At 40.1% G+C, this 27,513-nt stretch overlaps 1 protein-coding gene across 1 annotated transcript; it reads right to left on the bottom strand.

Annotated features, from left to right (window-relative positions):
• Positions 1-25,267, bottom strand: TPCN2 (two pore segment channel 2). Its single transcript, XM_063158183.1, has 25 exons — positions 25,162-25,267; positions 23,082-23,146; positions 21,420-21,496; positions 20,606-20,783; positions 19,870-19,986; positions 18,436-18,542; positions 17,889-17,961; positions 16,125-16,224; positions 15,753-15,818; positions 15,346-15,410; positions 14,142-14,239; positions 13,729-13,810; positions 13,239-13,325; positions 12,315-12,434; positions 11,936-11,995; positions 11,720-11,848; positions 11,016-11,065; positions 8,747-8,846; positions 8,398-8,469; positions 6,038-6,111; positions 5,587-5,677; positions 5,382-5,464; positions 4,793-4,874; positions 3,266-3,351; positions 1-2,578 (listed from the first exon to the last, which is right to left on the bottom strand). The coding sequence occupies exons 1-25, from the start codon at positions 25,265-25,267 to the stop codon at positions 2,500-2,502; spliced, it is 2,247 nt and encodes a 748-aa protein (XP_063014253.1). The 3' UTR covers positions 1-2,499.
• Between the last annotated feature and the right edge of the window lie 2,246 nt (positions 25,268-27,513).

Here is a 27,513-nt window from a genome sequence, read left to right as displayed (position 1 = left end):
TTCAAGAAGAAAAAAATTTTTTTAATAACTCAAACCTCAAATTTTACCTAATGACGTACATTCATTTCCATGATTTATACAATTATTGCATAAGATTTGTGGTTATTTACATCTTCCAGTTCAAGTGACATTAGGTAGCACAATTTTGTATTAAATTATAGTTACACTTTCAGTTGATTACACAAGTGTGAAACAAGAACAAGACAGACTATTCCCTTTAGAACACCTTCTCCACATTTATCCAGATGTAAAGATGGCATAATGGAAACAGTTGTGATGTTTATGGTAATCCCACAGCAATTTGTCTTGCTTTGGTAGATTGTAGTGTAATGTTGTTAAGTAATGGCAAAAAAGAAAAAAAAAAAAAATCAACCACAAAACCCCAAAGAACCTTAAGAGGCCAGAAAAAATTATCAAACTGGTAAGCTGATAAGAACCGGACACTTCATTTTGGCAAGGCAAAGCTATTTCAAGTATTCAGAAAAGTAGAAAACAAAACTTTTTTTTTTTCAGTAGAAAAGTAAAATATGCGTGCTTAACCACTGTGTAATAAGTCCCAATACATTGGTGGCAGTGATTATATATCCCACTAGAAGGAACAGAAACCATCCTGACATGAAGCCATACTGAACAGAACAAACTCAAAACTCAGAAAACTGTGTGCTGATGCCTTGAGCAGCTTGCCATGATGAGTGCTTTAAGTGCATGACTGAAAATAAGCATGATGATGCCACTGAAACCAGTGCAAGTGAGTTACTGGGGGGCTTAGTCTGGAACAGAGACAAGAGACTGCATGCAGACAAGGGCATGGCTTAAGAGGCAGGATTACAGAAGCAAGAAAAACTGCAGGAGTAGCTCAGAACTCAGCTCACATTTGTCCCACACATATGAAATCTACAACATATTTTGCTCTGCAGCACAAAGAAAATACAAGCAGAAAGGTAAAGAAACAGAAAAGGATCATTAAGTAATTTCTGAGCAGTAAGACAACAAGGCAAAAATATGATTTTGACCTCAAAAAAAACATCGGCACCATCATCCTGGATATTTTGCTCTCTTTCATGCAGAGAGAAATGGCAAATGACGAAAAAAGATGAGGAAAGGTACAGAGGATGACTGCTTGGTACTTCTGAAAAAACCTTTTTTAACTAGAAAAAGAATCAAGGGACTTTTTATAGAAGCCAATTACCTCCCCCCAAGTCAATACAGAGATGACCACAATAATGTCTATTTTGGTGACAAGTGTCTCGAGGAGAAGGCAGTGCCCCAAAGGGCAATTCCATTTGTACATATAAAACCAGTATTTGTGGTTGATTCTATTCCTCATAGCAGTTTACTAGTTATGTGGCAAGAGATTCAAGCAAAAACCCCTTTACAGAGGAACACTAGGGGATAACAAAAAGCATGTGGACACAGCTTACAGCGAATCTTCCACTTTGGATTTGTTGAGAAACTTAATGGTGCACAGCATGTGGTTGTTAAGCCATAAAGGAATGTGATCCTGAAATACTGGTTGAGCACCTTCAATTCCCACAGGCTCAAATTAAAATTTCAACAGTTAAGCACTTTGATTATCCCATTCAACCTTTTTTTTTCCTCTTCCCCCTTTGAGTGGGCGACTCCAGTGATCATGGTACAACATTCCAGCCAAAGCTGATTCCCCTTAGCTTTTTCATGAAATACAACACAGTGTGGAACAGGACTTGGAAGAAAGTGAAAGGAAGAGGTTCAGTAAAGAGTAACATGAGAATACTGACTCTGAAAGAGAGCTTAGTTTTACCACACTGAAAACCACGAACACAACTGCTCCAGTCCAGGCTCTAACAGCTCTCAGTGACCTAAATAGCACAACCAGCATGAACCCCCCATGGAAAGCAAAGAAAAACAGAGGATGTGCAAAGCAGGCAGTCCCTGTTACCAAGCTGGAGTTGATTGTGCTCTGACGCGATTAACTCCCAAAAATTTGGTAAGATATGCTGGTGTCACATTACAATAAAAATAGTGTCTCAGCTCTCACTAGAAGAAGATTAAGGATTTTGTTCTGGTCCTGCCTAATCTGTTCATGAATTGCAGAGTGCAGCCCTTGCCACACTCGGCAGCAAAAACAGGCAGTCCATTTTCCATTTTCTTGTGCTAAAAAAAGTAGCAGGCTTAGTGGTTATAAAGTTCATGTTTTAAAGTGCACTGTCATTTTAAAGAGACTTTCCCTATTAAAAAAGTAAATAAAACCTTCTGATATCAATACCCTATAAAAATAACAGCTGCAATACTCCTTCTGAAATTGCAACTCAAAATCAAGTTAGCAGGACTCAAATCTTTTTCAAAAAAAGATATGAACCCAAAATAAAAAACCTTTCTGCAGAAAATTCCCAAGCAAAATCTCACATAGTGTCCTACAAGCCCCTCTCCTAACAGCATCTCACAGAAAATCCATTCAGTTTCTTCCAGCTGACAACCTCAAGAAAACAGAGGTCTAAATAAATCAGTCCTTCCCACCAGTCACCTACATAAGTGCAGGTGTGGGTGCTGGTGCAGCTTTTCCATCAACTCCTCCTCTGTAGGTTCTTCCAAAACATCTCTACAAAGAAAAAGCATGAGTTGTTAGGGGCAGCAAAGGGAGCTTCCCAGCAATTGTTTTTGCAATGCTTATACTGAGATGTAACATGTACTTGTTTCAGGAATGAAACAAGGAATTAAAATTACAATAAGCTGATTCTCCCTAAAGATGCATCTAGTTGCAAGTGATCCATCCTCTACAGATGTGTCATGGAAACCAGCAGCTGTTTTCCCACAAGAAGCAGGGAAGCAATTTCCTGCACACAGTACAATACAACTGAAGGTCAGTGGATTTGTTTTCCTGAAAAAAACTCCCAAATGAGAACATGCTCCCAACGCTACTATTGAGTATCCAACATGCACCACAAGTTCCACTAATGCACGATCATCAAGTATTAACTCACCACCCACAATTTCATAATAAGCCAAGAACATGCATCACTTGTTTTTTCCTCCCTCTGCAGTTGCTCCCCTCACCCCCAGCACCTCTTCTCCCATCCTACAATGAGCACAAAGCATATAAAGGTTACACTACCAAGTCAGTTTAAAGCAGGCCTAACTACGGCACTTGTTGGATTTCTCCAAACAAACAGATTAAACAGTTTGCTTCAGAGGGAGGAAACAGAAGACATGTTGCAGCCAGCACACATTTCTTAAAACAGACAAAGAAAAAAAAGAGACATTGATTATCAAATCCAGCCCAACTCACCTGAACATGAGTTCAACTGTCCTCTGGTATTCAATATCTGAAAGAGACTCTCGCTGGCAGCGACGGTCCCACTTGTGAATAAAGTTCTGAAATGTAAAACAGCAAAAGATAGAAAAGCTTCTTCTGATGGCACCAGAAAAGAGATTATATCTGGTCACTATGTTTGCAGATAAGATTTGGGAGGCAGGTGAGGTTTGATTTTATATGGTGAACACTGATTTATTTAGGCATCAGCTTATTTACTTGGTGCAGGTCATTACTGTGACCTACTCAGGCCTTTGTTCAGCAATGAAATAACTTTCTCATCACAAAATGAAAGAAGAGCAGAGCAGAAGACAGCCCTGCTGCCTTCAGCTCCTAGCAAGGACTGCCTCCCTAAGACAACTGTGTGAACTACCCTGATATGAATTCACCTGATATGAATTTCTTCCTCTTTAAAAACCCAACAATATATAAATATACTGCTCGTCCAGGTTTTGCCATGTTCCCTTACCCATTTTGAATAACTCTGACAGATGAATACCTAGGGAGTATACACACAGCTCAGGCAAAAAAAAACTCAACAAAAACAAAAAACCAAACAAACAAAAAACAAAACACCCCAAAAAACAACAATCAAAAAAAAACAAACAAACAAAACCAACCAAAAAAAAAAAAACACCAACAACACAAAAATAGTGACATCCTGCTCTCCTGCAATGGAATGCTGCATCTTGGCTCTGACAACAACATTGGGCCACAGCCCTACAGAACATCTCCAACAAACTTTCATAGGGTTTGAGATCGGGTGAAGTGCCCTCTACAGGCTCTCAGTTCCTTCCACTACCTATAAGAGAAGTCTACAATGGTGAACTTGGAGGAGACTGTTATGATTAGCATTCCCTTCTCCATCAGAAGTTTGAGCATTCCCTTCTCCATCAGAAATTTGGATTTGCAGGAAAGTATGCCATGAGGAACTAGCAGAACCACACATTCTTCATGGCATTGCTAAGGCAACTGCACTCCCACAGTTTCTCTGAAAAACTCTAGAATATGATCTCTTGAAAATAACTGATCAGTTCCACTTCTCTAGAGTAGCACTGAGCAATGGTAGTAATTCAAACTGGGGTGGGAAGAAACACAGGAGAACCAAATAAAATAAAAAATTTAAATTTAAATTGCTCACTTCATTTGCTGATAAATTAAAATGCAAAAAAGCCATCAGCTCGAATAATTAATGCTGAATTTAAATGGCAACATATAAGAGACGAGTAACTTTATAATACTTTAAATACTTCTCATTTTTCTAATAAGGAGAATTGTACATACCCAATAAGACAACCAGTTTTGTGACAAAATTGCAAATAAAAACATACAATTACCCAGGAAAAAGAAAACAATTCCTCAGCTCCTCGGGCACAGGGCAGCAAGAAAAGTAAAGTAAGCACACACACAAACCCAACACAAAGTTGTCTGGCTTCTTTTCATTTCCTGCACAAATTAGAAGCCATTTTCAGGATCTCACACCAAATAAACACACTTCCTTACCTCCAGAAGTAAAGCCACAAAGAGATTAACCCAGATGACAGAGGAGATCAACCACCAGGCCACAAAATAGATCTTTGCCCACCTGCAGATCAGATGAACAGACAATATATAAAGGAGGCAGTAAATAAGCTCAGCATGAGCAGAGCACCATGAAATCGTATTTTTTTCCTTGAACTATAATACTACTACTTTTTTAATGGAAAAGGGGGTCTGAATCAAAAAATTAAAAATAAAAAATGTTTGCTTTTCATTAAGTTAGCTAAACAGACTCACTCTCCTAAGTTAACCAGCCAAGGGTCACTGGAACAGCTCAACCCAGGCACTATCCCGTTCATTCAAATATTCCCCATAAAGTCAGTAAATACAAATGAAAGGTATGTCCAAGGTTTCAAGTCTAGAAAAAATTGTTCACCCACATAGACAACACAGAAGCATTAGACTTATTTCCTATATATCAAAACTGGTTCAAAAAAAGGTAAGCAGCACCCCTCTGAGCAGATGGTAGGAGCTGTGCTATGTGTACACTTCTTGTACAGGCACATTATAAGCTGGATTTATATGGGACTTCAGTATTACTACAGCTACTTACGGACTTGAATATCTTGAAAATGCATCCAAAAAGACTTGCCAGTTGTTCACCACCATCACATCCCAGAGGGTCACCACTGCTGCCTAAAGAACAGGAGCAGAACAGTGTTTAAGGGGCTGTATCACAGATCTAAGCCTCAGAAAATGAGGAGGAAAGACAAGCAGAGAGTAGAAGAACAAGGGATTTCATCCATGATTACACTCACAGCAAAGTCATCAAAGTTGTTGGGCCAATATTCCAGCTGTTCATAGGTCCCACACTGCAGAGTGCCATTATCATGTGTGGTGTTGGCAGCACTGCAAGAGATTACAGGCTGATGTGAACACAGCTCCCTGTGAACTCTGCTTTAGAATTCTTCTGTGCCCCTTGGAGAAAGTTAGATTATCTCATACAGGCAGAAAACAAGGGAAATAGTTCAAAAAATGTATTTCAGATAAAGCAGGGTTAAACTACAGATAAGCGTTTCAATGCAGCAAAAAGAAACAGAAGGAGTAACAGATAGTGAAGCTGTGTGATTTAACATTAAAAGTAAGGTGGCTGCGAGAATGAGAGCAAAAAAACCTGAACAATACCAACCACAAACAGCTCAGAGGTAAAAAGATGCAGATGCTTTGGAAAAACAGATTCATTCTGAGCAGTGATGTTTAGAATCTTACCTGGTATTTCCCAAGGGAACAACAGCACCTTTAAACAGCATTATTCCAGTTATAGCAAATGCATAGAAAACCACCTGGAAGGAACACAACCAACTATTAGCTTTGAATATTTCTGTCACAAAGTAAGAAAGCAAAATGCAATTAACACAGAATTTATATTAGTACCACAGTTGAGGTAATTGCATCAAGAACAGTGCCTGTAGCTTTTAAACTGAAAATACTTCTCAACTACTTGTTCTTACTTTTTAATATTCTACCTAACTTTCAGTTATTAAAATGCATAGAATAATTTTATCATCTATTTTACTTCTCTGTGTCTCAGAATGCTGATATTTAACTACAAACATTGCAGAATAGCAACTTAAAATCAAAGCTCAGTATCAGTATTTACAAAGAACAACCTAAATATCTGAGTTTTCTGCTAGAGTCAATGAAAATAAACTTCTAGTGAGTTTACCTGAAAGACAAAATGATGTCATTATTTTATATTCCATCAGCACTTCCCTAAAAAATGCTAATTAGTCTAAAAATAAGGTTTTGAATAAAACAAAGGATTTGGGAACTCGTGTCTTCTAATTGTTAGAAATGCAAGTTTCTTTTTAAAGAGACACCTTTCAGTCTATAGCAGTTGCCTAGGTGATATTGCAATTTTTATCCTAAAAAGATTGTTCTAGAAATAACCTACAGTTTTGCTTTGCTTCTCTGAGAAGGAACCATTTATTCCAGGAAAGCTTGAAGCAAGCTGAATCTTCAAACAAAAATCTGGTGTGGGGCTTTTTTGTTTGGTTGGTTTTGGTTTTTTTTGGTATTTTGTTACAAAACAAACCCAAGAATGGGAAGTCTGGAATAAACAGAAGAGAGATGACCTGGCCTACAAACTTTGAACGCCACTGGAATAAGCTGAAGCTGACATTTCATAGCCTGCTATTAGATGGGGTAACAAACCTGGCACTAAAATTAATTTATTTTATTCTTTTAAAAAATAAGTATTTAAATCACTCACTGCCTGAGAAATTAGCTAATCAGTTACATTATTTTATCTGCATGTGTGTTCCATGCTAACATTAGGAAAGATATTTTGCATCAGCTGGCAATGGAGTCAGATTTGACTACAACAGAAGCTCAGTGAGAACTTCCATGTAGCCTCAAGTAAAAGCAAATTAATTGATGGAAGAGGCAAACACTATGGCAGACTTGTCTCAGAAGTGTGAGTTGTACAGCACAACAAGGTTTTTACCACCTTAGATTTGCCCCTACCAATATCTTTAATTCAAAGTGCAACATAAACCAATTTAAGCTCTATCCTCTACATATAAAAGGAGAAATTATTAGTGACAAAAATAGATATTCTGGTATTGTCATCTTATTACAGGGGTTCCATACTGTTGTCTCCTTAGCACAAAAGTTTCACACCTTCTTGCTGTTTCTCATGGGCATCTCCTCAGAGCACTGACTCCTCCTTCTTCACAAAGCAGCCAACTGACTCCAGTTCCCCTCTCACCCAGCCACCCCACTCTTTTATAGCATCTTCTTCTCACTGGTTACAGCCATGGCCTGGTAAAGTCGGGCCTGCTCCTAATCTTTGATAATTGGCCCCAGCTGCAACTCCTTAGGGGTGAGATTACTTTCTACACTATCTTTATTTTCTTATATTCTATCCCCCTGCATTCTGGTTAAATTGCATGCTAGGTATATAGACTAGAACAACAAATCATTATCTTTAACCATTCAAATTAAGGTACCCTAGAAAAACCCAAGAACAATAGCAGAACCAAACCTAGCCAGGCACTTCTTTGCCCTACCAGGAAGACACGGTTGCAAAACCAGAAACTCAAGAGTTGGGAAAATTTATGTAATGGACATCACACATTGTGATCCACCCTTTAATCATATTTGTTGAGTCTATGTTCTACACAGACACACCTAAAACAGGATGGCAGAGGCTCTTAAAAAATCATGTCCAAACATGCCATCTCAAGACCCTCTCAGCCAAAAACATTTTTAAAGTTGTTTTGCTATTTAATTTAACATATGCAAACCATGTAAGGAAAACTGATCTACTTTTAGCATGGATTAATTTTTACTTTGAATCCACACTACCCAAGCTAAGGCAAACACTCAAAGGAAGCTTTAATTAATCTTTTAAAGATACTCCTCCTAAAGGAGGCACTGCCACTGTGTGCTGGCTATCACAAACCAGTTTATTGTGGCTTTCCAAGACATGCCCTGGAGAAGAACTGGCTGGTTAAGGTGAAATGTTACTGCTCATGGTGATTGTACAAGAACCTTGTTAACTATGTTGGTGTCATATCCTTATTAAACTATAACAAAGGAAATTACCATCTTGCATCATGACTTACCACAAGGATTCCTGCAAAGGCTCTTAAGTTTTTCACCAGATCCAGCAGAGTAGTAACAACCAAAGCCATGAACTAGAACAGAGCAGAATTTTGAACCTATGACATTCATCACACTTCCAATCCATATAAAATTTTTACTACAAGGACAAAAAATCGTGTCAAAAGAACTTGAGCTGGTTTTCTTTGGTGAGGAAACAGGCAAGAGTCAGTGATTTTGTGAAGGACTGTGCAAAAGTCAGGACAGCTAGAGCTGAGCTATTCCACTTACGTGTTAGAACCTGAAAGACTCTAACAAAATTTATAGCTTGACCACCAAGGAGACCCAGGTTGTAGAGGGAAGAGCAATCACCTTCATGTTGGGGATAATCCGCAGGAACCTGAAGACAATTAACATGTTCACCAGACGCACCATATCCCACAGGGACAATAAGCCCATGAACTCAGGCCTCCTAGGAAGGGCAGAAAAAGGAACAAATCAGAGGAACAGCCCATGACAGAACAACACAGTTAAATCTACTGGGCTACAGGTAAATACATTGATTTACTTAGCAGGAATCTCAGCTACACTAAACTAATAACTGATGAAGGAAGGTATCCCCTTTAGCCTGGGCTCTTAAATATGTACAGAGAGCTCTCTGAAGAGCATGTTTGTGCCTTGTGCTGGGGAGGAGGCACCAAAGAGGATCCTTTCAGAAAACAAAGTGTATCAGAAAGACTGCTAGAGTTAGATACTTCAGGAACTTGCACAAAGAAGGGCATTAATCCTTCAGGGCATGCCTGGCCGAAGAAGGGCTTTGAAAGCAGCACTAGGTCAAAGGACTGTCTTGTCAACCTTCTTCCTTATGTGTTAACATTCCATAGGAGATGGGCATACACTTTAAAACCCTGAATTTTGGCTTTTACAAGAGCATGCTGAATGCTTCTTGGCTGGAAAGGAGGGCAGGTGGTGGGGATCTAAAGCTGCCAATGGCTTGGTAACACATACTAAGTCATGATTTGTACCTCCAATATATTCAACTCCAATAATGAATGAAATAATTTAAGATAACACTGCATAGAAGGCATAGTCTAGATAGCAGCAATATCACTGTCCTGCCCTGAAGGTGGCAATGGCTTGGTCTGTGGATGTGACAGCAGCACACATCAGGACTCAGAGGGAATCATCTGGATTGTAACCTGCTTGCAGTGACTGACACAAAGACCTAACAAGAATTTCTGGTGCTCCAAGACGACAGAGCAAGCAATTGCTTACATTTAAGAATCAAAGGGCAGAATCAAACACAAATATAATGATAACATCAATAATTAACATAATTAGTTAATAGTCTGTAGCAATTACTCTTCTGGCAACTATCACTTCTAGGTGATAGGAATACAAGTAGTATTCAAATATAAACCCTTCTAAAACCATAAGGTCTGACTTGTCTAACCCTGTTCAGATATTCTAGTGAAATTAAGAGAACTTCTTGATTGTTGGAATGTTGGGGGACACAAGACAGATGATGGACTTTGTACCTGGTTAACATAAGAGATTTGATAACAGGATGCCTTGGCAAAAGCAAATGGAACTTTGAAAATCAGACCTGGATTGCAAGAAGATTAAATCAAAGTGGTTTACCAGAAAAAGAAAATCCCATTAAACTCTGCAAACAAGAGATGCTGTTATATGCAGAAGTTTGTGTATGTGATTTTAACCTTATCATTGCAGTACACATTACTAGTCTCCCTGAAATAGTATATAAGTGTTTGTATCCCAGAATAAAATCAGATTCTGATCACCAAATCAGTCTCTCTGTCTCTCTCCATCCCTGACACTTGATGGCAACATAACAAATATTCTGAAAAATCGGGGATACAACAAAAATCCTGAAAAATCAGGGAGTGTCAGTGTCTTAAGTGTGAGCTTGCATGAAGACACAAAGTAACAGAATGTGTTATGAATCACTTGTGAAGATTCAGGAAACCTTCCAGAATTCCTTTGCCTTCCTCTCTTCTTGTGGAGACGGTTTTCAAATGTTAAGATGAAGCAATGATATTTATGTTTTTTACAACAAAAAAGAAATCGGGATAGTTATCCAAAAGCTGTTTGAACTTAAGAAAATCAAAAAACAACTGTTTGCTATTACAATATCAACAAATAGTGTTTAGTCCATGGGATTTTCTTACTACACTTTCTTACTGCATTTTACCTTCAGTCTACACACAGGGTTGAAGAGCTCTCATCAGCTGTTTGGGAGTTCATCTAACTGGATTAATGGACAAGCTGATACCGAAACATATTTGGTACCACATACACAACCTTATTCCCACTCCTGCACCCCTGGTAAGCACAGACCTGCCAAGATATTATTTTAAATCACATTACAATTAAAACAAATGCATCCTTCTCAGAAAAGCAATACACAACTCTAAAGCACTAGGAAAAAAGAAAGATTTTTTCACTTATCGATATTGCATGGCATCTAGTGACTACAAGGGTGCAAAATTCTACCAAATTTGGTAAATTGAAGACTGGGCTGATGATCACAGCATCATGACATGTATAAATGACATGTGTGTGCTTCCCTGACCCACCACAGCCACTGAGCAAAGGGCAGCAGGTCACAGATGTTACTCACCAGCCAGGGTGAGGAAATCCATACACAGCAAAAGTTGCAATCTCCAAAATCTTCAGTTAGGAAAGAAAAACCAAAACAAAACAAAAGTCAAAACTTTATTTTATAAATCTGAGTTGCAGAAATTATGTAAGCTTCTTGACAAGAAACATTTTCAAGACCTTTAAGCAACTAACTGGACTCACTTTAAAGCTCTGAATTGTTGTATTTGCCTAGTTATTCTCCAAACAAACCAAATGTACATAGAGCATCCAACAGTGACTCACAAAAGGATATACAGTGAAAACCATTAACCATTAACTTGACCTCATCTGCCACAGGGCTGTCAGGCTTTGACCAAATAATTGTTATAATAGTCTGACAATTGTTTTTAAATTTAAAGAGAAAAGTGGTTTTAAACTATGGAACAGAATGCCTCATGCAATTATACCAGGAGCTGAATTTTTCCAAATAAAATGTAAAAGTCTTCTTATCAGGAAAAGCACCTTTTCCATGGATTTAAATAAGCCTATCTTCAGAACACAGACATTAAGAGAACCATGTATTACCATGCAAACTTTCCAGCCACAGAAACCCTCAACACTGGCTCATGTTGTTCAGTTCAGCAGATCAGTGCTAAAAAAAAAAGCAATCCCACCAACTCTTGAAGTTCCCTAAACCTCCCGAGCCAACAAATCCAAGAATGTGTAAGCAAACACAACACTCACCAGCAAAATTACAGTCAGAAGTCCATCAAATCTATTGCTTGGGTAAGACAAGTATCTTTTCAAGCCCATTGCTAAGATTTTTAGCAGCATTTCCAGCAGATAGTACAGGATGAAGAAGCAGTTGATAGCCTTCACCCCCCAAAAGAAAAACAACCATTAAAATTCCTGCCATCTCAGGGAACAGCAATAACTGCATGGAATATTGTTGCATCTTACCCCCAGGAAGAAGTCATCTCTTTCAGATGGCTGCTTATCTGCATCCATCACCAAAACCACCTTAAACAAAAAATATTTTATGAATCTGCTGCTTTACTGCTACATTAAACAGATTTTTAAGCACAAGAACAGTCTTTCATGTTTTGCATAGACCTTTTCAAGCAGCTTAAATTACATTTTTAACTGCAAGTATTCCCTCTTAACACTTTGCATGACTAAAGCATGCCAAAAACCCAACTGCTAGAAAAAGCAGTTATTTAATGAAAATTAAAGAACAAAAGCAGAAATTAAATTTTTAGCAGAGAAAAACCAAAAAACAATGACAAAAAGAAAAAGAAAGAAAACCACTGCCCCACAAGAAAAAAACCCCTTTACTTACACAAATAGAAATAATGTTTGCCAGGGCTACCACATTCCCCAAGTAGCCAAAGTAGGGATGGCCAAAGGCAAACTGCACTTTCTGCATAAATTGGGATTGGTACTCTGGACTGGGAGGGTGCTGAAAAGAACATAAAGGATTTGCTGAGTCACAAAGCATAAGCATTTTAAAAATAATACAATAATTTTAAAAACACACCCCGTCTCAGATTTAAAAACCCCAGACAGTTTCAAAGCAAATCTTCAGGGACACAGACTAATTTTGACATTTCATCAGGAAAATGTTTTCCAGCTGTGGCTACTAACAGCAAGAGACCATTTTGATTATGGCACAGCACAAGGTAATGGCAAGGGAAGATAATCCAACCTCTCTCCAATGCCCCAAGCAGATAAACTAAACACCAAGCTACTATTTGTATACATCCCTTCCCCATTTCCCAACATTTTATTCAGAAGTCTTAGATACATGCAAACATAGAAGAGAACATTTCTTAACCCTGAAATAATTTAGTGTTTTGTTTTTTTCTTCCTCTCTCTCTCTCCAAGTGGAGAAAACTGCTTTCTGCCCATCTTCATCTGAACACTGAGAGAATCCACATTTTGTTCTTCATTCAGGGACTGGGGGAAAAGACTGAACCATTTTGCCTGAACAACTCACTTTCAAATGCTGACAGAATAAACAAAGATGTATTTTGTACATTTAGCACCACCTAACAATCCCAAACTAACGCTATAAAAGCCCACAGAGCAATTTTGTCTGTGGCTATAAAAGCTGCTCACAAAAAGCTTAAAAATCAATGTGACCACACCTTGTGTTCACATGTTGCAAACTTTGTTTATACACTTTATACTAGAGTACTCTCACTTATTTTTGCACAAGGTCAGACTACTTCTGATGCTTTATAAATGATGATCGCATCCATACTTGCTTAATGGCATCTTTGTCTAGTTCTTCAAAGAGCTTCTGGAACTGGGCAGCTGACAGCTGGTCACAGGAGCACATTTTGAGTGACTTCACATGAAAGAGAAACATTCAGATCAACATCTGCAATAGGAACATCTGCAAAGTTTGCCAAAACCCCTCAGACTACCTTGGAAATCTAGGAATAAAGATGTAATTCAAGCTGTTTGAGTAAGGTTCAGTATTGCTCTGCTTTAACACAACACTCAAAGTGACTGGAGGACATGTCTGGCCTTTTCTGTTTTTCCTCTCTGGGATCACACGCTCTTTTGACTCACTAAAATTTTAGTACCATGAAGTAGTGCCACTATTCTGTTATGATCCAAGGAATGCTGCAACAGAGAGATCTTTGGATTTGCTAGTCAGGATTGATAGTCACCAACGTAAAGGCTACGAAAATATTTAAAAATTTATTTAAATAATATTTTAAAATATTTAAAAATAAAGTTCTTACTCTCATGATGGCTTGCTTGCAGCGAGAATCCATCTCAGCTTTCTGCAGCACCTGTAGTAAGGACCCAACACTGACACAGGACCTATTTAAAAGAAAACAGAATGGGCCCTGCTAGAGATAAGTTCATACATGGCAAAATTACCTGTTCTAAATATATTCCTACCTCTTTGTTTTGAAAAGCAAACGAAACTAGAAGTAGTAAAAAAGGAAACAGACCCCATAGAAGTCACGAACAGTGTGGTATGAACATCCAGTTGCAGAAGAAATAAATAAATTAGATGAGCAACAAACTGCCATTTTCGAGACTACACCCTCAAGTAAATATATTAAAACAAAACAAAATTACCAAAAAATCTACTTTTTTTTTTCTTTTTTTCTCTAGATAATCTACTGTTCCAAGGTCCTTCACTTACTGTTGGGCACTAGCAGGAGTCTCTTTCAGGGAAGACAGCACCTCAAACGCAGCCCGGATTCCCAGCCGCCTCCTGAAGAGCGAGGACTGAACTGATTTCTGAGCAGTAAAAACACCACAGAGGAAACAATTTACTCACACTTCAGGCACTACTGTGTCCTATGGCCAAATAATACACTGATCCTCGGGCACACATCCCAGATTTGTGATTAGAGATCAGAACAGGAGACTGCCCTAGGCCACACTCCTTGCAAGAACTCCATGTACAAGGAGGAAGGAAGCAAGTAAGCAAACAAGTCCCTGGAATTCAAGTAAGCATGCAGGTTATGGTTTATTTTCTATTCTGAAGCGCATAGGCATACGCCTCTTCCAGAGGCACTGGCAACAGCAAAGCTCAAGCATTCACAGAAATTCACACTAGCATGCAGAGAGAAGAGTTAGAGAGCTTGTGCCACTCCAGCTTCTTGCCTAAAAGCACAAATCCAGAGCTATGTTTTTTCAAGGGTTTTTTAATTACAGGAATCACTTTCAAACTTAGTTACTTTATTAATAGTCAGATTGTGTCATGCTGTCATGTAAGAAAGAAGAAAATTGAGAAAAATGGGATGAAACAGAAGAGGAGGAAAGGATTACCAAAAATCCTTTCTGCACATAGTCTGTTTACTCACTCCTCTGCCACAAGAGGGTGGGGGCCATTCATTCTGACTAATATTGCCTTGGGCTTATTATCCAACAAACTTCACCTTCTCTCTGAAACTCTACTAGAAAAGCTACTGGGCCAGTCTGGGTAAGGCCTGGTCTAGTGGGAGGTGCCCCTGCCCATGAATGATCTCTAAGGTACCTTCCAATCCCTTAATATTCTATGATCTGCAACAGCAGTTATATAAACACCACAGCAGATTTCCTTCACACAGTTTAAGTTACTCAGCCACTTGTCCTTGGTCAGTCATACAACAGTTCCTTTCCCCCCCCCATAAACAGTCAAAATTGGAGATCCACAGCATATTTGGAAATATGCAAGCAGGTTTTGCCACCAGAGGGGATCAAGCTGTAACAGCACATAAAGGGAAAAATATCTGCATCAAAGAGCATTTAGTACCTTAAAACTGTATCTGCAACCAGAATGGGAAGGCTCCTTTAATACCTTAATTCTTCAAAGGTCCAAAGTTATGGCACAACATAGAAATTAGGAATGCTTTACTCACCAGAAGGTACCCTCGAAACTGGTTGTATATTATTGCTGTAAGCAAGTTCATCAAAAACAAGTTGCCTGTTGGAGAAAAAGAGGTAGTAAAATTTACTGAAAAGTATCTGTTTCTCAAAGAAGTTTCAGCATATGCAGTAAGTCAAAAGTAAAACTTAAAGAAGGTTATTTTTCTTGCGTTTGATTTCCCAAAGGTTTTTAATGTTTGAATATACTGTAATGTATATTCATGTTACCAAGAAACTCCAAACCATAAGCACCTTCCATGAAAATGATCTCACAGACACTTTGCAATAACTGGAAGAATCACAAAAGTGAGAAATTCATGATTAAACTTTCCTAGAAAAATAAAACAGTGTAGATGGTATGCACAAGTTGAAAGTGCATTAAAGACAAGAGGCAACTTACCTAACACAGTGAAGAGGATGAAGAAGATGGAATATGCTCGATTCTTAGAATACGCAGGTATCATCACTGAATCAAATTTAACAAAAATAGGAAATAATATTTTAATGCTTGAGATGCACAATAGAGACCTCTAAGAACTTTTGGTAATTGGTAAAAGCTCTCATAGGCTGGATTTTAGAGTGGCATATATAATTGCACCACAGAAAGGCAAAAATCAAGTTACCAAAGGCATGAAAAACCTTTACACAACCTTCCTGTGGCTGTACTAAGAACCAGCAGCTGAAAGAATGGTTACAGTATTCTGAACAGAGCAATCTTACTCTGTTGTTCTTCAAAAGGAGAGACAAGTGTTATTTCTGAAAGACTGCTCACCATCAGGATTATTTGCAGTAGTCAGCAGGACCAGCAGTGACGTCAGGGAATCCGGCAAATTCCGGAAATACACCACCCACTCCTTATCCTGCTGGTTATCCTGGGCAAAGATGTGTTCATTGTTAAGAAAAATACCAAGGAACCACTGTCTTAGCAAGGAAGGGGGAAAAAAGTTTACATTTTTTTAAACAATTAATATCAGTCAACAATCAATTTCTTAAACACCTGATCAAATCTACCCTGTGGAAAAAGCAAAAGCCAGAAAGTTAATAATTACACATTCTCTTAATAAAAATTAAGAGAATGTGTAAGAACACAGAGCAATCACATCACTTACTAATACTAACAAAAAAGCACAAGTAAGAGCAGGAAGGCCCACATGAAATTATGTATAGCTAGCATCTCAGACCCAGGAAGAACAATCACGCCACAAACGGACAGTGTGGGACTCAGAACCTTCATCAAAAACACACTGGGAGGCTGATCTCAGATCCTTGGATCCTCCACATGTATTTTTTTTTCTGAAGGTCAAAAGAGACAGATAAAAAAAAAAAAAAAAAAGCGGAGTGCGAACAACAGAAACATGAGTCAGGCACCACAGGACAAACAGCTCTGAATCTGCTGCAAAGACTGGAATACGTAACTCTAAAGGACATACACAAGAAAATGCAGAGTCATGAATTTCATTAATAAACCTACTTTTAGAATTTGCCTGCAGTATTTTGCCATGTTAGATAAAATTAGTTTGTATGGATGTCAGAGCAGCACACCAAAATAGGAAAGTCCACTCTCTAATTTGTTATTTTTTACCTCAATGTATACACAAGTGATTGGTTTAGGTATAAAGTTATAAATATACATCTGCTGGGGAAGCTTATAGCTGAAATTAGATGTGACAAACAGAGGTAATACAAAGGTCCAGAAGGCAACTAACAGTGGGAAAACAGACCTCTGCTTCTAATTCCAAAGATTCTGTAACATGGGAATTCAGGGAATTTGCTGATTGTGAGGAAGACTAGAAGCTGGTTTAAGAGCAAATTACAGCAGAAATGAAGGTGCAAAATTGAGATTAAGGATGGGACAAAATTAATGGGAGAAGTAGGCAAGAAATTGTAGTGTTTACAGTAACATATTTATGGAAGGCCTTAAAAAATAAGAATAAAAAAAAACCCTATATAATCTGAGTGTGATACACTAAGATACAGAAAGTCTAGAACAGAAGGAACATATCAAGATTACCGGAACACAAAAATAATTTTAACCACAAGATTTCAATTTTGCTTTTCAGAAGCAGGAAGAGAGAAACAAGAGGAAAACCCAAACGGATCAGAAACCCAAACTAGTACAGGCAAAAACCTACCAGGGCATGGCCTGGTAGAAATACCAGTACTGAAGAGTGAGAAAACACAGAAGAAACTAAAGTTAGCAAAAAGCTAGATAGGGAAGATAAAAAAATAAATGAGTGATAATATAAATGAAAGAGTGACAAGAGCTTTGGAGACAGAACAGCACAGAGGGTTTCAACAAAAGCAGAGAAAGTAACTCAAGGGATCAAACTGGGTCAATGTATAAGGAAATCTCCTGCATACACAATACCATGCACATGTTAAAGCTCTCCAAGTGGACTTCAAACTCATCTCAGTACATCTGACAACGTGACCTTTCTCAGGGAAAACGTTTGACTATAAAACTAGACAAGAAGCTGCTGTGCAAGTACAGGAAAAAGGCACCCAGATCTACCAGAGCAGGCAGAGCATTAATTACCTTTGTTCGAGCAAAAAGCAGCATGGCAAACATGGTGAAGAGAGACAGGTGAACAGCCAGTAGTAGAAGAACACTGTTGGAAAGCAAATATATCCAAGTATTAACAGTATCTTTGTCTTATTCTTAATATCCTCTTCTAAAAATGCAAAATTATGCCATATAAAGAAAACCAGGTATGTTTTTAAGAAGTTATATGGAGATAACAGGAGGGGATGTGAGTTTTGATACAAAATAAAAATCACACTTATGTGCCTCAGTTCTTCCCTTACAAAAGGGTTTAGAAAAGCAGAATCAAAACTTCCCACTTGACTAGCATTAAAAAACCTATGTCAAACACACAGTCAGGTCAAAATCTAGAGATCCTGTAGAGACTAACAGGAATCAAAAAGTTACCACAACCTTCACCCTCTGCGACCTGATCTCACTGAGCACTTAGCTACCCAATCCAGAAGGAAGCTGCTCAGATGCCCCAAACTGGAACTCCAGGGCTAACAACCCTCTACTCCCAGCCATCCTGTGAAAGGATGTTTTCTGTGCTTTAACCCACCTGGCCATTTCAGGCAATGTGCTGTTGATACTTTTTAATGTTTTCTTCATCATAGAGGAATTCTGGAGGAGAAAGAAGGGGCGAAGGATTCTCCTTATTCTCACACTCTGCAAAAAACAAAGGATCAGACACTGAGTTCCTGCAAGACTGGCAGCTCAAATATTTTGAATGCAAGTTCGTCAGTAAGCACTGGACACACACATTGACTAAGCAAACAGCAGAACAGAAAAAGAACTGAACTCTGCTCTTCTGAGCTCACAAAAGAAGAAAAAAGATTCCACACCTCATTAAAGTGAGGAGAGATTGCTTTAAAAACACACATTGACATTTCAATAGTTTCATCAGGCCACTAATTGGAAACAATCTAACTTCACTGCTCAGTAGACATAACAATCTGGCAAGAGATGGCATTTTTGTATTTTTTGCCAAGGTCCATCTCAAGAAAGGGATTAATAGAGAGCTACTTTCCATAAAAACAAATATATATTCTAAAAATAAGTCCTTAACTTCAATTTTCAGACTGTTTTATAACTAAAGGGCCTGGTAATTACTTAGCAATTTCTGTCTCTGACAAGACTCAAGCTGTCAGGGCTTTTTTCCCCCACAACACTGCAGCAAATTATCTTTTTGATTCTTGCAGTCAAGACATTTGCAAGCCTTCAAATTATTCCTGTCACTTATTTGCTACGTCAAGCGTTTCAGCATCTTGCACTTTATGATCAGTCTTCTGTGGGCCACACTTAGCAGCAAAAAAAACCCATAGAAATTACTTTATTTCTATTCTCTTGTTCATCCATCCCAGCAGTTCAACTGCTCCTTCTGCCACCGCTTTGTGTTGGGAGACTCCTGTCCAAACTCCCTGTCCACTATCTCACCTCAAGATTCCACATTTTAAGATCATGTCTCTCTCATTCATTTCCCAGCATTTTTACCACATTAGTGTTCTCTTAACAAGGATTTCAAGTGCACAACAACTCATTTAATGTAAATCTGTGGCAGGCAAAGCCAACTGGGAGAGTGCAGTATTGCATCAAGGAGGGCACTTCTAGAACCATTTCCAAACTTGATGTTGCTCTCAAAACACAATTGTTTTGAACACAGCACAGCTTCAGGTTAGAAAGCTGATGGTAAACTACCTAATTACCTTTTTAATTACCTTTTTCTTACGCTTCACTACAGAGGCTTTGCCATTCACTCAAGTTAAGCACATAATTCTCCAATTGCATTTCAAAATCGGTGCCAGGCAATGAGTCTTCCCTGCACCCTTCAACTGCTGATACACTAAAGCAATGAGTGCTATTTAATTTCATCAACAGACACAAAACTTACATTAAGAATAAAATAGAATTCTTTACTAAGCTAAATTACACCAAACTTTTTCTGTGCTTCAGTGAATTATCCAGCTATGAAAGATCAAAGTAAAGCTGTTCTTACCTCTTTGCAGAAAAAACTCAGTGACACAATCCAATCAGCAAGGGAAACAATTAATGTCAGTATATAAGCCATTAGCCATTTATTTTTCCAAAATTCTTTCCATCCAATTAAGTAACTCTGGACAAGGGAAATAGAAGGAACAACCATAACTTACTTCAATAATAAAATCCAATACCCTAATAAGTCAGCACCAATTTTTTTCCAAGCGTCTGCAATTTTACATTAGTGCTCTTAAAAAGCTCTCCAAGATCCAAACAAAAATACATTGTTGAGGAATTTTTCTCCTACAAGAACTAAATAAAGGTCAGCAAAAGTTGCACAAAGATCATGAGAAAGAAATTCTCTGAATGCAAGAAAATTCCCCACTTAATAAACATAAAAAAGGGATTTTCCAGAAATAACTATCCTAAGAAAGGTGAGTTTCTGACAACTTATATTTTGTGTAAATGAACCGACATATATTTATTATATTCCCTGATTTTGTAGCCTAATACAAGCAGCTAAGCCAAAACACTTGCACTCTGAGCAAAAATTATTTCATTTAATTAAATTAGGAAAATCAGGTTAAAAAGAAAGGGAATAAATGTCTTAATTAAGTAAATATTCACTTGCTAATTTCTCCTGAAATGATGGTCTAATAAAGCAAGGCAATTTTATCCTGCAAACTCAAGATTTAAAAAACAATTCTACCACACACGTACTGCTTCATTCAGTACCAGATGAAGGAGATGCTCACCTTGACAGACACATCAACCACGAACACCAGGAAGCAGAGCAGCTCCATGCTCTCCGTGAGGCCGCAGGGAGGATTCCAGGCGGGAAGGCGGTAGCGCACATCGGACGTGATGGTGAGGGAGGAAGGCTCTTCAATGAAAGCCAAAGCCAAGATTACAGTAATGGTTAAGCTCAAAATCCTGTTTGGACAGAGATTAAATCAAAAATAAAACCAACAAAACCATAAAAAAAGTATCAAAAAACACCACCCCAAAACAAACCACATAATCCAGCCACAAAATGAGTCAAAATAATAACAAAATACTTAAGAGTAAAGCAATTTTCTTTGAAGAAAACCAAGCTTTATGATACCATATTTCAATCAAATGGGTTAGACCACAAGGCAGCACTTGACTAGCATGTTGTTGCCTGCACTGGAGATGTAACGGCTGACCACCAAATAACATGAGGTGGTGTCCTTTTGAAACTGACAGCAGCAAACAATCTTGCTGGTAATCCAACATGTTTAGAAACATACACTTTGAAAACTCTTAAGGCACAGTGCTTTAAATCATGCTAATTACTCCACTCATGCAACAATGCTGTGGCTGTTTCCAAAGAGCTATCTCTGTCATCAAACTTCCATAAAATTTTCTGTTTTCCACTTCTATCATGCTCACATGTGGTCATAAGAACTTACTTGCTTCCTGGAGTAAGTTCTTATAAAGATAAAAACACAATTAACTAATTATCTTACAAATTAGAAAGAGGAAGAGTAGTTTTTCAGGAAGACTAACTCCTAAACAAAAAAGCAAAGAGAATAACCAAGTTCTTACCACTGGCAAGTCCTGGAATAGTACCATCGATAAAGCCACAGGGATTTGGAGTCCACACGGTGATTTATAGATCGGTACTGAAGGCAGGAAGCAAAAAGGATCATTCAAACATTACATTCAGTCTGGCTCAAAAACAAACATCAAGTGACCAAAGCAAACCAAATTAGTACATGTTATTAATTATTAAAGTATCAGGTCACCCATGATCACAAAGGTGCTCTACATGTGCGAAAAGGGGAAGATTGTAAAGAATTTCTGCTATCTAAAGACCACAGAGCTGCTCAAATAAACTGTGTGCCGGTCATCTCAAGCAAGCACTGTCATCATTCCAAATAACAGCATTTGTAATAATTCAGTGACTGTCACAGACATCTTTTGTGAAAAATCCTTTCTTGGGATTTTTCTCCCTTCTGAGAAGCTGTGGCCTCAGCAACAAGATGTAAACAATGGTTATCTGCTGCTGTGGAACACAACAGGTGGATCCGTGATTGGTCTCCTGTGGATGTTTGGATTTACTGACCACTCACGGCAGAGCTGGGTCTTGCTCTTTGCCGGGAGACAGATCTTTGTTATTCATTCCTTTTCTATTCTTAGCTTAGCTAGCCTTCTGAGAACTTTTCCTTCTATTTCTTTTTAGTATAGTCATAATGTAATATATATCATAAAATAATAAATCAAGCCTTCTGAACATGGAATCAATATTCTCGCCTCTCTCTTCACCTGCAACCCTTGTGACCACCGTCACAACTGACTATTCTATGTACTCGCCAAAATGGTCCACCCACTTAATTCCCCTCTCCAACATTCATTCCACTCATGGCTATTCTTTTGTCTTTCTCCTCCAACAGGCCATAAAATGCAAACAAATTAATTCTGAACAGAAGAGACCTCAACCAATGTCTTTGAATAAAATATGCTTCCAGATCAGGAAGTGCCTGTGATTCTTAAGGAATCCACAAAATTCATCCCTCCTCTGTGACAGATCCTGGGCTGCTCTTACTCTGCCCCTGTTGAGCAGATGCTTCCAGAAAGGTGGCCACACCTTAAATACATCTGACCCCCAGAAATCTCCCAACCAAGCAGCAAGAGAACTCAAGAAATGCCCTTCAGCATTCCCACTGCCTAGAAGAAAACAGGATCTAGGAACCTGCAGTAGTGGTCAGTAAAGGAGCAACAAAGAGGGAATCAAGACTTCAAAAGGCATCAAGTTCAGCTGAGGAGTTCCAGCTTCACACTTGAAGCCAGTCTTAAACTCTTGAGCTTTTACCAGCTCTTAAGATGTGCAAGTAGTCAGATGGAGAGGCAAATTACAGGGTTTGCTAAAATCGTTTCTCTTAGCAGTAGGTTAGTCACTAGCAAAACATCCACAATCAAACCAACCCAAACAAATAAACAAACAAAATAACACCAGGAAAATCACTCCACAAACCAGCATGTCTTCTGAAACCCTGAAAGAGATTACTTCATTGTGGGGAAAAATATATTTCTCCTAGGCAGAAGTTCACTGAGACTTGCATACCACAGGAATTTGGAATTCTGATTTTGCTTTGTGAATTGAGATGGTGGTTTACAAACATTGCCTGAACACAGAAGAACTGGCAGAGTGTGTGACAAACACCCAGCACGGGAAGCATAAAAGCTAACAAAAAAATTGTTACTTACTTGTATTGCATCTTCAATAAATACTATGGCTTGGTTTATATAAAGGTCATTATCAGCTCCAGCATCTATGAAGTAAAAAAGAAATAAGAATCACTTGCTGTATTTTGGATAAAACTGCTTATCAGTTAAGAGAAGGTGCACAATCACAGTTCTCATGACCAAGGGCACTGTACACACACAAAAAAAAGAGAGTTCCTGCCACATCTGCTCTGTCAGCAGCACTGTGCATTACATTAAATATGTAATAATAATATCAAACACATCATGCACCTTTCTGTGTTTTGTTAAAAGGTTCTCTTTTAGGTTTAAGTAGCCAGATTACACTGGTGGTTAAGTACCACAAAACTACACAGAGACAAGTCCTAACAGACAAAATAATGGTAATTCAAATTGTTCTTTGACAGAGTATACAGTCAAGCAAAGCCAGGAAAATCAGGCACTATTACTATGGCAATTTTTATTTTTGTTTAATAAAGATACTGTGGTATTTGTTCTTCCAAAACCAGCAGGAATCTCCAGTCATATGAGAACTAAATTAAGTGCTTTTTAAATTTGTTCTGAGAGTTACTATTACCATACCAAACAGATCAGAGCTCAAGACACAGCAAGGGGTGAAAGAACACAATTTGAAATAAAATACCACTAAATTAGTTACTATGACACTTTTAAAAACCCATAATTAAGAAGTCTATGTGAAAATAGACACATAAAAAATAAAGGGCAGCCATTTGTGTTTACTTGAAGTAAGACCTTTTGGGAACTTAGCTGGCAATTAAGCAAAAAAGAGAAATAAAGGTTGTTAAGGTCAAAATAAGGAAGGGAAAAAAAAGGAGATATATAAAAAGAGATAAGAAATTGAGGGGGATTCCAGATACGAAAAACATATGCTAGTGTAACCTTCCCACAGAGGGGAAGAGTCCCAAGGAGCACTTCGCACCATCTCCACCCAGGAGACAGCAATGACAACGCGGGATACACGAAGGAGTCGATCCCAGCAGAAACACAATGCCCTCCCACACACACCAAGCAATGCCAGAAACACCATTCATGAGAGCCACAGACAGTTTTATGTTCCACATGATTCAGCAGCATCAATTTCCTACAAAGACTGCAAAGGGTTTTCAAATGTCATCCTTTATCTGAGCATCAGCAACAACAGTTTTGTACTGATCCTGATATGAACCATGGCACGAGAAAGATTTGAGCATAAACAGGAGACAAGCCAGGCTCAGGCAGTAAAGACATTATTTTTTTTTTATGACATCTCACACTAGTGAGATAAAACCAAAAGTTGCTTAAAGGAACCATTAGCTAAAAGGATTGCAAGGACAGAAAAAGCTTTAGGTACTTGAAGCACACCGCAAGCCACTAGTGTTGATGCCAAGGATTTTGGAAGGGCAGAATCTAAGTGGCTGCTTACAGTATAAAAATAAAACAGAGAAATTAGCCAAAAATGTTTACTATAGCAATTTCTCCACACATTCTACCATGGATATCCAACTTATTCTGCAACTCTTAGTCACAGCAAGTGACACTTAGTCACAAGTGATGATTAAAGCGTTAGTGGCTCGCTTTGGGCACACAGAATCCATCCCAGACCCTGAACTCAGCGCTAGCGTCTCGGTTTGGGCACGCAGAATCCATCCCAGACCGCGCTGCACTTCTGGAACTGCACAAAAGAGCAATCAAGTGTGAAGGTTCCCTTAGGTGATGCAACATCCTGAAAAAAGAGAACCTGAGGTCTCCAAATGATTCCATCCTGGGAGAATTGAGATGTCACACATAGGACAGCCACTGGGTTCGAGAAAACCTTGTCAGCAACTTAGAGGAAAACCCTAAAATCACATAAGCAACTAAAGAAGCCTGGGGCTGCAGCAGCAGCGCACGTCTCGCACCTGAACCCAGCGCTGACGGCTCCCTCAGAGCCGTCCCCGCCGGAGCTGCCGGGAGCAGCCCGGGCAGGGCGGCCGAGCCCCGCAGTACCGTGGGAGGCTTCCTGGGCTTCCTGGCGCTCCCAGGAGCGCCCCAGCTCTGCGGGAAAGACAAGAGCTCCGCCTGCTCCAGCGCCCCGGGCACTCACCGTCCTCGGCGGCCGAGCGGGCACCGCCGCGCTCCCGCCACAGCCCGCTGCCCGCCCGCCAGCGCCGCGGAGGCAGCAGCGGCTCCGCCTCAGCACCGGCCTCCATCCGCACCACCGTCCGCACCGCCGCCACCGCACCAGAGCCAGCTTGCGATGGGGCAGGACGGGGCGGGAGGGGAGGGAAGCGGGGCTCGGCCCGCCCCGGGCGGCTCCGCCCGCCGCATGTGACCGGCTGCGAGGGAGAGCGGGAGCCGCGGCCCGCAGGGCTCCTCCCGCCGGGCCCGGCGCTGCCCCGGCGTTCGCCCCCTGCGCGCCATTTCCCGCCCGTCCCTGGGGTACTGGAGCAGGCGGGGTGTGGGGGGCAAAGTGTCGCGTTTTCACATCCCGCACGTCAATTATGGGCTTAAAAAAATACATCCCCGATAAGGTGTTGCACATTTTTGCCTCAGGCTGGTTGCAGGCTCCTGGCTGGGTGCCTCCGGGCAGCTGAGGGGCCGCTTCCCGCATAAATCACAGTCCTAAAAAACCGTCCACATCCCTGGTTGCAGAAAGTACTTAATTTGTATTTAATCACCTTGGCATTCCATGAGCAGCCGTGAATGTCACTCATGTTGCTTTCACTGTTAAAGATGCTTCACTTTTGCTACTCGCCCGCTTTTCTCACGCTCCCATTCACTCGCCCTTCCCTTGGTCAATTTCATAAAGCTGCAATTTCAAAAGAAGCGTCAGGCCAATTTGCCAGCGCTTTTCTGCCGCATACTGGGATCTGTGGCAGCATAATGGTGAACACGAGAGCATATCAATCCCTCATTTTAGTATTCTAGCCGGGCAAGTAAAAGTAGACCCATCCTTTGCTCTTTAATTGAAAGCTACATTTAGTTTATCGAACGGAGTGCTCTTTACTTCAGTGAATATTTCACACATTTACTAGTCAAGACTGTTAAAAGGTGACTCTTAGTTGTAAGAACTAGTTGAATTGCAAATAAAGTCATGGACCAGGGAGCAATGTTCACTGTGGACAATGGTGTGTGATAGGCCAGCTCTCTTTCTGGTGGTAGCTGGTGGTATGTAGGGAAATCAACAAGCTCATAGCCAAATTCAGCCAAATGACAAAAAATTGATTGGTCTCTAAGGGCCACCTTTATTTAACTCTGAGACGAACACGTATGATTTTATATATACGTTTGATAAAGAGCAATGGGGTAGCCTTTGCTTTCACCTGCACCACTGTTTAGTCAAAAAATAAGTTTAACACTGACTTCCAAATAAGTCAGGGTAAGACCCAGCTGAAGATAAAAACAAAAAGTCTTTGATGTTATCTTTATATTGTTGTGCAATGGATTGACCTGGGCTGCTCCATCACTCCCTTCCTCCGTTGGACATGGAGAGAAAATATGAATTAAGGGCAGGGAAACAGAATTTTCATAACAAAAGTATTTTAATTTATTACCAATCATAGTGAAACAAGATAATGAGAAATAAAGCTAACCCTAAAGACAACCCAGCTCTCCCTCCTTCCTGGGCTTAAACTTATTCCTGATTTTCTACCCCTCTCCCTCACTGGTGTAGCGAGGTAGAGTATGGGGTTATGGTCAGTTCTCATTGCTTCTGCCACTGCTTCCTCCTCAGGGCAATGAGTCCTTCCCCTCCTTCAGCCTGGGGGTTTCCCTCCCACAGAGAACAGTCCTCCACAAACTTTTCCAATGCGAGTCCTTCCCACCAGCTGCAGTTCTTCAGGAACAGCCTGTTGTGGGTTTGCTGCAGTGCCACAAGTCCTGCCAGGACCCTGCTCCAGCATGGGCATCCCACAGGTTGGGCATCCCCCTGCTCTGGTGTGGGCTCCTCCATAGCCTGCAGGTGGATCTGTGCATCCCTGTGCCCTCCCTCCATGGCTGCAGGTGGGTCTGTGCATCCCTGTGCCCTCCTTGCATGGGCTGCAGGTGGGTCTGTGCATCCCTGTGGCCTCCCTCCATAGCCTGCAGGTGGATCTGTGCATCCCTGTGCCCTCCATGGGCTGCAGGTGGGTCTGTGCATCCCTGTGCCCTCCATGGCTGCAGGTGGGTCTGTGCATCCCTGTGCCCTCCCTCCATGGACTGCAGGTGGGTCTGTGCATCCCTGTGCCCTCCCTGCATGGGCTGCAGGTGGGTCTGTGCATCCCTGTGCCCTCCCTCCATGGGCTGCAGGTGGGTCTGTGCATCCCTGTGCCCTCCCTGGGCTGCAGGATCACAGCTGCCTCACCAGGGGCTGCAGGGGAATCTCAGCTCCAGCTCCTCCTTCTGCCCTGACCTGGGTGTCTGCAGCGCTGTTCCCCTCACATCTCCCCCTGCTCTTCCCTGGCTGCAATTACTTCTG

Source organism: Melospiza melodia, chromosome 6 (genome assembly GCF_035770615.1).
Source record: "Melospiza melodia melodia isolate bMelMel2 chromosome 6, bMelMel2.pri, whole genome shotgun sequence".
Taxonomy (NCBI): Eukaryota; Metazoa; Chordata; class Aves; order Passeriformes; family Passerellidae; genus Melospiza; species Melospiza melodia.
Note: the sequence above shows the minus strand (reverse complement) of the source record. Positions and strands in the feature narration are given on the sequence as shown.